Consider the following 12,016-nt stretch of genomic DNA (forward strand, 5'->3'; position numbering starts at 1 on the left):
TGCAAGTATTTGCAGAGAGGACTTAGGGCTGCCTTCAAGATACATATAATATCCTATATAATAAAAGCCTAACATGCAAATTGACTAAACTGTGGGCTGATTGGTGAAACAACCAGTTGCTATGACTTGCACTGACCACCAGGGGGCAGATATTCAATGCAGGAGCTGCCCCAGCCCGCAGGCCCGAAGTGTTGATTTCCCTGCTGGTCACCTCACAGATCTACCCTGATTGCTGGCCAGGCCTAGGGACCTTACCCATGCACGGATTTTGTGCACTGGGTCTCTAGTAGCATGATAAAAGCCATTGAATATAGGTGAGGAAAATGAAGAAAAGAGAGAATACATTAAATAACCTATATTTGAATTTAAACACAAAAAGTATCACAAAGTAAATCTAATCACAAAATTTATTCTATTGAATTCTAAACTCTGCTGAAAATGGGCTGCAAATTTGTTTCTAAGCCAGTGCAGGAAGAAAGGTAACACTCCCAGGAGTGTCAGCATCTAAAATAGCGTTTCCTAGGCCAGTAATATAGGAACTCTGTTATCACTGAAAACATTTTTTTTTTGTAGATTCCTAGAGTTGACTTATAATATTACTGTTTATGCATAAAATTAAATATATGCTCCTTATGCTGTTACCTCTTATACAACTATAAAGTAACAAATTTATAGATAAAATTACTAGAAACAAAAACTATAAAAAATGCATTACCTGGCAACAATAAATAAATGTAATAAATGAATACTTGTAATGAAGCACAAGTAAAGACAGTTCAAGATGAGCTGGCATATGAGGGTCATTAGTAAATGATGTTTAGCTGAAATTAAATTACTGTTTGAAATGTGGATATGAAACCATGGATAAGTGGGGGACTCCTGGACAGAGTTAGAAAAAAAGTGTCTATCTCAGCAAGAACTCCATGAAACACTTAACATCCTTAAGAGCCACGTGGAGGAAAAGGAGCCCCCAAAAGAGAATGAGGCTTGGCCTGCATGACTCAGTGGTTAAGCATTGATCTATGAACCAGGAGTTTATGGTTTAATTCCCATTCATTGCATATGCTCAGTTGCAGGCTGGATCCCTAATATAGGGTGTGCAGGAGGCAGCTGATCAATGATTTTCTCTCATCATTGATGTTTCTCTTTCCCTCTCCCTTCCCCTCTGACATAAAAAAATATATATATTTTTTTTTAAAAAAAGGAAAATGAAAGGAAGTGCTCAAAAGGTGTTGGAGGCATGTGAAATGGATGCAAAAAAGTAAAATGAAGCCACACATACTTCTTTTACATGGAGGGGGAGAGGATAGTATTAAATAAGCAACATTTCCAGCATGTAGAGGGGACAGGATAATGAAGGGTTCTGTGGTCTGGTGCTGCGGTGGTGTGCTGAGGAGTCTGAAAAAGGAGAATACTCTGACATTTCAAAAATGTGTGTTATTTTAGATGCAAAGAGACAAGATGGGCTCGCTTAAGGTAAAGATGGACTGGAATCAAGGACGCTACAGCCCTAGGAGTGAGTCCCCGCCATGACTCGCTTTTAGTTAGGCATTTTTTATGGTTACTTTTGGTCTCTGAGTTTGTAAGACCCATCCTGCCGGCCTCCCCTGAGCTTGTCAGGTTTAGTCTGCTGGTCCCCTTTCCCTCCCTGCGTTAGACACTGTGCCAAATGCCTTATGTGCATCTTTCAGTTAATCCTCCAAACAAACAAACAAACAAAAAAAGTCTGTTAAGTGGGTACTATTCTATCGGCCCTATTTTACGGATAAGAGGTCTGGGGCCTAACTAAATCAGTCATTTGTTTAAGGTCACATGGCTGGTTATTGGCAGAGTCGCCCAAGCATAACAGTCTCAGCTACAGACCTGGAGTGCTCTCCGTTGCACGGGGTCAATGTCAGTCCGTGAGAGCACCGAGCGCAGTGACATGTTCACACACACACACACACACACACACACACACACACACGCGCGCGCACACACACACACAGCCGCCGCCGGCCCGCCCCCAACCAGTGACCGGGCGCGCCCGATGCTCACGTGCCCGGCCGCTTCTAGGGAGGCGGAGGCCGCCCGCTCTCCGCCCAACTGTCCAGCACGACCCTCTCGGCGCTCGATTCCCTCCGCCTGAACAGCTGATCCTGGCGCCGCGGAGGCCGGGAGGCGGGGGGCGGGGCCGGCGGCCGGGGCGGCCGCGGATTGGAGGGGAGGGCAGACGGGAGGCGGGGCCTCGGCGGGAAGCGAGGAGCCGCATCCATCATGTAAGCAGCTCGGGGCTTCCTGCCGCCACTGCCCGCGGCCGCCGCCGGAGCGCCGCGGCCCTGCGCCCCGAGCCGGCCTCCTGCGCGCCCGGGCGGACGGGGTGAACGGCGCTGGGTGGCGGGCTCGGCGGCCGCCCGGGCGGGAGGGCAGGTGAGGGCGGCGTCTGGCGCGAAGGGGGCGGAAGGCCGGTTTGGGGGCGCCCCGGGTCCGAGCGGAGGGGAAGGCGGAGGGCTGGGGCGCCGCGGCCGCGGCGGGAGGCCGGGCTATGCCCCGGCGGGCAGGCGGCGGAGGACCCGGCTCCCCGGCTCCCGGCTGCCTGCCCCTGTCATGTGAGGGCGGCGGGCCGGGTGGGGCTTTGGCGGGGAGGTTTCCTTGGGAACGTGGGGAAGTTGCCCGTCCTGCGCCCCAAGCCCGTGGTGGAGGGCGCAGCCCCGTCCCCGCCCCTGGCGGAGGCTGAGTGTGTGTGTGCAGGGTGCATCCGGGCGGAGGCTGAGTGTGTGTGTGTGTGTGTGCAGGGTGCATCCGGGGGGAAAGTTCTGAGCCTCCGAAGGGACGGCGGCAGCGGGCTCGGATGTGTGGTGCCTCGTCCTGGGCTCCCTCTGTCTCGGAGGCTGCGCCCTCCCGGCCCGCGGCTCCCAGCCCGGGAGGAGGAGGCGTGATCCCGCAGCTCGTTCCCATCGGGAGGGCGAGGCTGGAACGTGATGGACCTTTTCAAGGAGTTAAGGTTCTCTTGTCTAATATATTAGAGACTTTTCTTTTTTTAAAAAAATACATATTCTATCGATTTTTTACAGAGAGGAAGGGAGAGAGATAGAGTTAGAAACATCGATGAGAGAGAATCATCGACCAGCTGCCTCCTGCACGCCCCCTACCGGGGATGTGCCCGCAACTAAGGTATGTGCCCCCTGACCGGAATCGAACCTGGGACCCTTCAGTCCGCAGGCCGACGCTCTATCCACTGAGCCAAACTGGTTTCGCTTAGACACTTTTAGACACTTTTCTTAAGACACTCCAGAAATATGAGAAGTGCTGGACTTCTGTGTAAAGCAAGTTATTTATCTGATAAATGATCATCTGTGGATTCAGTGCATCCTCTGTTGTAAAGTTAGCACGCTGTGGACAGTACAGGTGGGTAGTTGCGTGGTACATTGCGCTGTCTTATTTCTGATGTATTATTTGCATCTTATTTCTGGTTTATTTGAATCTTGTTTCTGATTTACTTGAGTCTCGTTTTCTGCCACTTCAAAAAAAAAAAAAATACCCGCTCCATCAGGATTCTTGGGAAAAAACATTCGTGGTTTCTTTCTTGGGTTTGTGTTTGTGGCAGAGGTTGAGCAGGCTAAGTCTCTTCTGTAGAGCCAGGCTGCTTTCCTGAGTCCTCCCCTTTTCCTTTTGGGAAGAGTAACGTGGATCACGTGTGGGGTGTCCTTTGGTGTTTCGGTTGGCATGGCGATCAAAAGTTGAACAACGACAACAACAAATCTTTGCTCACGAAGACTAACGTGTCTGATACTCAGTTGTCATACATGATTAGATGCGTTTTGGAAAAACTACTTAGAAGCCCTGGCCGGATTGCTCAGTTGGTTAGAGTCGTCCTGTACTTCAAGGTTTCGGATTCCATCCCTGGTCAGGGCGCATACAAGAATCAACCAATGAAAGCATAAATAAGTGGAACAACAAATCACTCTCTCTCTAATCAGTTTTTTTTTAAATTTAAAAAATACTTAGAAGTGACTTGACTGATATTTGGATCTTTTTTATCTGCAGACATTTTGATGTTGGCTGGCAGGCTGGGTTTATTTTCTACATTTAATACCTGGTTAGCTTTCAGTTGGCTTCAGCACCAGGAGAGTGTGAAGAGGGTCTGTCAATAATCAATAGCCTTCCAATGGGAAGAGGCGAAGCAAGTGCTGGTGATCTATGGATGAATAGGTTAATACTTTTAATTTCCTGTCAGTCAGGAAAGAGTCCCTGTTTATTTCAGAGACAGTTATTAAGCTACCAGAGAATAAGAGTTGTAAGGTAGGTTTTTTTTCCCCCCCCCCAGAATCCTGATGCCATTATGTGGTTTTTAAATTAACTACATATGGTTGTATTTATATTTTAGATACTACGTTTGAGGAGTGTTTTCATGGTAATTTTTATCCTCACACTTCTATAGCCTATTAAAGAGTGGGTGATTCTTTTTTTAAAAAAATATTTTTATTGATTTCATAGAGGAAGGGAGAGGGAGAGGGAGAGAAACATCAATGATGAGAATCACTGATTAGTTGCCTTCTGGAGGCCCCCTATTGGGGATGGAGCCTACAACCTGGGCTTGTGCTCCTGACTGGAATCGAACCTGGGACCTTTTCAGTCAGACCGACACTTATCTACCGGCCAAATCAGCTAGGGCAAGAGTGGGTGACTCTTAAAAGTAATGCTAGGATTCTGGGCAGATTGCTAACTCTGCTTCTGATGTTACTTTTGCCAAAGTAGAATGAATGCAGGCTGATTTCCGAGGCCTGAGGCTTATGGCCACTACATTATTCTTTCTTTTCAAGTACTTCCACCTCCCTGCTTTTGAAGTTTACATTTGACCCATCTCCAGCTTATTTACTAACCCTTTGTGGGAAAATAGGGGTTGTCACGACACCTCAGAAGTACTGCTGACTGGGCTCCCCAATAGAGCATGATGATAGAGAAGTTCCTTCCCTCTTTCCTCCCCCCTCTTCCCTCCCTCTTCTTCCTCTTCCTCCTTTCCTTTTCTGCTCCCTCCATTCCGATAAACATTTACTGCCAAAATTCCGTTCAAGTCAGTGGTTTCAGTTCAGTTTTGTTGAATTTTTTAAGTAAATTATTAATCAGGCAACATCTTGAGTAATTAGAATTCAGATAGGTTAGATTTGGAAGTTTGTGTGGAGCTACACAAGTCATTTTGCTCTAAAGAAGTACTCTGAGCTGAAACCTGGGCTTTAGATTCAGCTCTTCCACTGACTAGTGTGACTCAAGAAAGTTGTTTTAGGCTCAATGTACATCAGTGTCCTCAAAGGTAAAATACAGTAATAAGGCCAGTTCTGTGCTACTTTCAGGCTTTTTGTAACAATTTAACGAGATGGTAAATATGATTTTGAAAATGAAAACATTTTATTCTATCCTATATAATAAAGAGGTAATATGCAAATTAACCATCGTGCCCTCACACAAAGATGGCTGCCCCCCTGTGGTCACAAGATGGCCGCCCTCATGTGGTCACAAGATGGCAACCATAAGATGGCTGGCAGGGGAGGGCAGTTGTGGGCGATCAGGCCAGCAGGGGTGGGCAGTTGGGGGTGATCAGGCTGGCAGGGGAGGGCAATTAGGGGCGACCAGGCTGGCATTTGGGGATGACCAGGCCTGCAGGGGAGGGCAGTTGGGGGCACTTGGGCTGGCAGGGGAGCAGTTAGGTGTTGATCAGGCTGTCAGGGGAGCGGTGAGGAGGTGATCAGGCTGGTAGGGGAGTGGTTAGGAGGTGATCAGGCTGGCAGGCAGAAGCAGTTAGGGGCAATCAGGCAGGTGGGCTGGCGGGCAGGCGGGCGGTTGGGAGCCAGTAGTCCTGGATTATGAGAGGGATGTTTGATTGCTGGTTTAGGTCCTACTGCCTGGGCCTAAACAGGCAGTTGGACATCTGCTAAGGGATCCCAGATTGGAGAGGGTGCAGGCTGGGCTGAGGAGCACCCCTCCGCTCCTGCCCACTGTCCGTCATGCACCAAGTCTATAACGTATAGTATAATAATATATAGTCTAATGTATAGGTAAGAGTATAATGTCCTCTTTGTAAAGTTTAAATTAGTTGACAAACTACAGCACTTTATGACTAGAGTTATGCATAGTTCATGGATCTTCTCTTTTATGTGAAGTATTAATCATATGGCAGAAAATAGACACCAGTGCTTTTCTGTAACTGCCATCTGGTGATGTGGTTACCTTTACTGCTTCGGATTAACTAGGAATTTTGGTTAGTGCTTGGGAGGAAGATGATGGGGAACAGTTTGTTGATTTGGTTAGTCCCAAGGTGTGGAGGCATAGCTTGAGGTAATTTTTTAGTTGTTTTCTTTAAAAAAATATTTTTATTGATTTCAGAGAGGAAGGGAGAGGGAGAAACATCAATGATGAAAGAGAATCATTGATTGGCTGCCTCCTGCAAGCCCCCTACTGGGGATCGAGCTCACTACCCAGGCATGTGCCCTTGGCCAGAATCAAACCTGGGACCCTGCAGTCCACAGGCTGACGTTCTATCCACTGAGCCAACCCAGCTAGGGCTACCCTTTATAGTTTCTAAAAGAAAAAAGTTGAAGTGAGTCAAAGCTTTGAGGAAATTTATATGCTTGTGTAAAACTGTTTCCCCCCATAACTAAAAAAAGCTATCAAATATCTCTCTTTCCAAAAAGTTCAAAAATGAAAAAGATAAGCTATATAAAAATGCATTTTATTTCTTTTTACCCGTTCACATTTATGTCCTACTTCTAATTTTTAAGTACTTTTGATAATTTCTGTAATTTGAATAGCAGTGTTGAAATTAGGTTGGCTATATAATCATGATTTTAGCTGATTGAGACTTATTTATGATCTAGATCATAGAGTTTTCAAGGCTTAATTTGTAATTTGGCTAAGCTATGTGATTTATCTGTTCTTTGGTTTTTATAGTCTGAATTTTCAGATATTTAGGGATGCCCTCTGTAATTAATGCTTGCGCTTCCTGAGGAACCTTATATCTTGGTGTTTCTTTCTTTCATTTTCAGACTCATGAAATGGCCACAGATGACAAGACTTCCCCGACACTGGACTCTGCCAGTGACCTGCCTCGGTCTCCCACTAGCCCCTCACATCTCACACACTTTAAACCTTTGACTCCTGATCAGGACGAACCTCCTTTTAAATCGGCGTATAGTTCTTTCGTAAATCTCTTTCGATTTAACAAAGGTAAGACTTATTCTTAAAGATCAGGGAACCTACAGTTTTGGTTCTCTGAAATTCTCTTGTTCAGGTTTTGTCTTGTGTCTTTGCAAGAGGATACATTTTTAACAAGAAGAGGGCTTTAATCATAGGTCACAGATTTACTGCCTGAGAGAAAGCTAGAATTTTTCAGTTACTATAACATAATGAAATCCCACAATTACTTATTTACTAATGTATTTACCTTTATATAATGCCACCTCAGGACTAAATCTTAAATTGGTTTTTAATTACATCCAGAAGTGTAAACCTCTTCACCCATTTTTAAAAGCATTTCATTTCTCATGAATTGCTATGTTAGATTTTAGAGTTTACCTTATTTTCCTTTTTACACACAATTTCTTTTAATATGGCCATTATTATTTACGAGGGGCCCAGTTCACGAATTCGTGCACCTTGAAAGGAACTATGGGCCTCGAGGCTGCGGTGGGCAGAAGGGGCGGGTCTCGGCCCATCCTCTACGCCCCCACCAGGCCCCTCCCTCCGAGGCCCCCACTCCCCGGTCAGCAGGCAGCCTCACTCCTGCCACCGCTGCTCCCATGCGCTGATGGCGCTGGTTCTGCTTGCACTCCCTGACAGTGCAGAGCGATTTACAGAAAAATTGGGAAAATAGTACAAGGAGTACTCATATACCTCACTCCCAGTTTCTCTTATTATTAACATTTTACGTTAGTATCATACATTATTAAAATTAGTAAGTGAACAATTATTGATACATTATTAATTAAAGTATGTATTTTACTCATATTTCTTCAGTTTTTACCTAATGTCCTTTTTTTGTTCCCAGATCCCTTTCAGGAGACCACATTATATTTTAATTAATTATTTATTTATTTTAAAATATATTTTATTGATTTTTTACAGAGAGGAAGGGAGAGGGATAGAGAGCTAGAAACATCGATGAGAGAGAAACATCGACCAGCTGCTTCCTTCCCCCCCCCCCCCCCCCCCTGGGATGTGCCCATAACCAATGTACATGCCCTTGACCGGAATCGAACCTGGGACCCCTGAGCCAAACCAGTTTCAGCGAGACCACATTATATTTAGTCATCATAAGATAGCAATCTTTTTAGTTAGCAAATGTTTATTGATCACCTACTATCCACTGGGTACTGATGTAATAGCACAAGGGATCTGCTCTATCCCATAAACAAAACAACCCCTCAAACATCCATGCCTTTGTGTGAAGCTTGCACTCTGTTTTTTTCAATATGTTGAAGATATTTCTAATGAAAAGTGAAACAAACTGGAGATCCCATATAACCAGGATGTGAATATTGCCCTGTAATTTTGCCACTTCTTTGGATTTTTTAAATATCCTACTTTTTAATTATGCATGTAATACATATATACATTCCTTCCTGAGAGATTTCCCCTGCTTCCTTCTCTTTGCTGAACTCTGACGGTAGCTTTCCAGAATAACACCAAGCTCTCCTTTGCCGCAGAGAGAGCCGAAGGGGGCCAGAGCGAGCAGCAGTCTCCGAGTGGAAGCTGGGCCAGCCCTCAGCTCCCTTCCAGAGCCCAGTCTGGGAGGTCACCTGCGCCGTATAAAAAACAGCTCAATGAGGAACTCCAGCGGCGGTCTTCAGCAGTATTAGGTAAGACAGCGCTCTCACTTCCTCTCTGTGCATTAGGTTTTTCCCCAGTCATTGTGTCCCAGGTTGTTTTTGACTTAACTTTTCTGCTCTTTGCAGTAGTCAGGTACACTTCAGAATTAATGAAACTGTTGCCTAGATAGGGAAAGAATTTGTAGATACCTAAAGTAATTTCTTAAACATTTTATTAAACTTTAACTTAGGCCGGGCAGAAACCTCTTGACTGTTTTTTGATTAATCACTTGCTTGGGTTTCAGCAGAGAACAGTTTGCCACACCCCCAGGAGAACACAGGTCAGTGTCAGCTTTGTGAATGAGCCTGCATCCGTTGGTGGGATGGCTCGTGTCATGTGATGTGCATGCCTCGGCTGCAGAACTCTGCACCTCCATCCATGGGCTGCCGCGGGCTCTTGGCCTCTGTCTTTGGGGTGCACGCTGTCAGTGTGGCTGGATAGGCTGAGCTCCTCTTGCCTGTATGTTGTCCATCCCGGTCTACCCCATAGTCATCTCCTTCATTTTCACGCTTTCCCGATGAGTATGGGCTGGGAGTCAGTGCCTGAATTGAGAGGCTATAGATAAAGTGAGTTGTTTTATGCTTTATTTTTGCGGGATTATTAAACCCAGTGAAGTGGTTTGCCCAGCTCACTGCGACAGAAGACAGGCAGTGAGAGGTGGCATAACAGGAGAAGGGGTGCAGCACTGGAAACCAGTGTCTTTGAATGTCAGACCCTCGTCTTGTCTGCCAGCCTCCTCCATGAGGGCCTCCAGGGAGATAGGCAGGTGCGGGGAGCGGTGGTTGTCAGGAGGACGCTTTATTGCTAATTGGGAGTTGGTTTAGAACCTTCAGGCGGGACAGGAGGAGGAGAAACCAAGTGGAAGAGTTTCTCTCCAAGGACGGGAACAGAGCTGGCTGCATCACCCCGCACGTTTCCCAGGCCAGAGGCCTCCGCCTGGTCCCGGCGGCCGTTTGGAGGGAGCAGTCAGGTGGGAAGGGGGAGAGGAGAACGGAGCTGTCCTGTTACCTCGGGGAAGGGAAGGGAAGGGACTCTCCCCATTGAACTCTAACTCAGTGAGCTCCCCTTAGCTCTGGAAGCTGCTCATGCAGCACTCCTGTTCTTGTCGAGGTAGCGCTTTTGACAGAAGCCTAAGCTGAATCAAGCATAGGATGTCTTCATTTGTAAAATTGAGGAGTCGGACTAGAATCTAATCTTTTAGGGGTTACAAACTAACAGCCTACCAAATCTTGCTTTGGTGTTTGGATAAACTTGAATATAAGTATCAGTAGGTAGAGCCTGTGATGTCTGGTTTGCTGCAGTCCCCACCACTCCTTATTGTTTTGTAGCAGGTGCACTTGGCTCTTATTTTATCTTACCTGCTAGAGCAGCGGCTGCCGACCTTCCGGACCTCACAGACCACCAGTGGTCCGAGGACCACCTATTGGCGACCGCTGTGCGAGAGGCTCAGAAACCTGGGCCTGTCTGACCAACCAAGTTCCTTTTCCTGTTACAAGGCTGTCGTTTCACAATATACTAGCTCTGTGACCAAGGAAAACAATTTATTTTCTAATACTGGCTTCACAAGAGGTGCAGCTGAGATTGTTTACCTAAACAATACTGGCAGAGTGCTAGACCAGGCTTTCCCTCAGGGCTCTTTCATCTTCATCTGAGATCTCATTCTCTGGTACTCTCTTACACTCCTAACTGCCTAAACGCAAGGGACTTCACCATTCATTGTCTGTTGCCTGTGCATGAGAGCATAACTGTAACGATTCTAACAGCTTCATCTGTCTCTTTTTCAACTAATACATCATGGAGAGTTGCTTTATATTGTGATACTAAAAAACAGTGATCATTCTAATATTCATACTTTTTCCCCCCCAAGAATCTTTAAAAAAAAAAAAATTTATTGACTGATTTAAAGAAAGAGGAAGAGAGAGAAACATTGGTTTGCTATTCCACCCATTTCTGCACTCATTGGTTGATTCCTATATGTACCCGACTGAGAATTGAAATCGCAACCTTAGCATATCGGGATGGCACTCTAATCAACTGAGCTACCCAGCCGGGTTCAGACTCTTACATTTTTATTGCAGTAACAGCACAGGTGTCTGCTGAAATTAGGACATTATTATTTATAGAAAGGAAAAGTTTTCTAATATAAGTACTGCTTAGCTAATTATTTCTGTATTTAAATTATCTAGGAAAATGCTTTGTCCATTTGGATTTATATATGGACCTTTCATTTATGGTAATCCTTTTTTTCCTACTAACTCAAAGCACACCTAAAACAAATCAAGCAAATAAGTGAATTAAAGAAGGATGTAGCATGGGTATTTTCCATCTTACTCTGTCAAGATGATTAGGTTAATAAGTTTAAATTAATAGGCATGCTCATTCTTTTTGTCAAGCCACCTCCATTTCATCCTTAGGTTTTATAGCTGCCAGAGCTAGGACTAGTGATCTTGCTCTAAAATAAAAAGGAATAATATGACAGCTTTGGCGGGCACACCCATCCTGGCCACAGAACTGGAACTGGACTTTGGTCATTGATAGGCCTGGCTCTGGCAGTGCTGTTTTAAGTGTAAGTGGTGCCCTCCAGTTTGGAGCTGTAGAGGCAGGGAGGTAGCAGAAGGGGTGGCATCAGCATTCCAGTAATCCTTGGGCAGTTTTAATCTGCTTGGACACTGATGAAGGAAGGTCTGTGGGTAAATGACCATCCTGGATGTCCTGAAGTCTGTCAGGCTCTTTGGGATCGGGCTATTCCAATCCTTTCTGAGCGTCTGCTGTGAGACTTTGGATAAATGGTCTGCAGATGAACTGAACTACTCAACCCTGTTGCTGTGTTGTTGTTTTTAAATAATTTAAAAAAATATTTTTATTGATTTCAGAGGGGAAGGGAGAGGGAAAAGAGAAATAGAAACATCAATGATGAGAAAGAATCATTGATCGGCTGCCTCTTGCACACACCCCACTGGGGATCTAGCCCGCAACCTGGGCATGTGCCCTGACCAGAAATCGGACCCTGACCCCCAGGTTCATAGGTCAACACTCAACCACTGAGCCATGCTGGCTGGGCTGTTGCTATTTAACCGTAGAGACTAAGCTAGGTTAACTCACTGGGATTGCTTTTTCTTCTGCTAAATTTCTAGCTGGTATTTACTATGTCTTGGGACCAAAGGGCCCAAGAAAT

The 12,016-nt window shown here is 45.6% G+C and overlaps 1 protein-coding gene across 11 annotated transcripts in view; it reads left to right on the forward strand.

The window, feature by feature from the left end:
- Window positions 1-2,230: 2,230 nt before the first annotated feature.
- PIKFYVE (phosphoinositide kinase, FYVE-type zinc finger containing) overlaps window positions 2,231-12,016 on the forward strand; it is a gene marked incomplete at its 3' end in the record, with an annotated part of 66,109 nt that continues 56,323 nt past the window's right edge. For 5 of the 11 annotated variants that reach the window (XM_084892925.1, XM_084892934.1, XM_084892935.1 and 2 more), the window contains exons 1-4: window positions 2,231-2,409; window positions 7,020-7,200; window positions 8,679-8,831; window positions 9,086-9,121. In XM_084892925.1, coding sequence (XP_084749051.1) covers window positions 7,029-7,200; window positions 8,679-8,831; window positions 9,086-9,121 — 361 coding nt within the window. In that variant the 5' untranslated portion in view covers window positions 2,231-2,409; window positions 7,020-7,028. Of the gene's footprint in view, window positions 2,410-2,758; window positions 4,126-7,019; window positions 7,201-8,678; window positions 8,832-9,085; window positions 9,122-12,016 lie in introns of those variants that run through there. The other 6 variants (XM_084892930.1, XM_084892926.1, XM_084892931.1 and 3 more) reach the window with 5 other exon arrangements.

The sequence above is a fragment of the Pipistrellus hanaki genome (assembly GCF_964339955.1).
Source record: "Pipistrellus hanaki genome assembly, chromosome: 8".
NCBI lineage: Eukaryota > Metazoa > Chordata > Mammalia > Chiroptera > Vespertilionidae > Pipistrellus > Pipistrellus hanaki.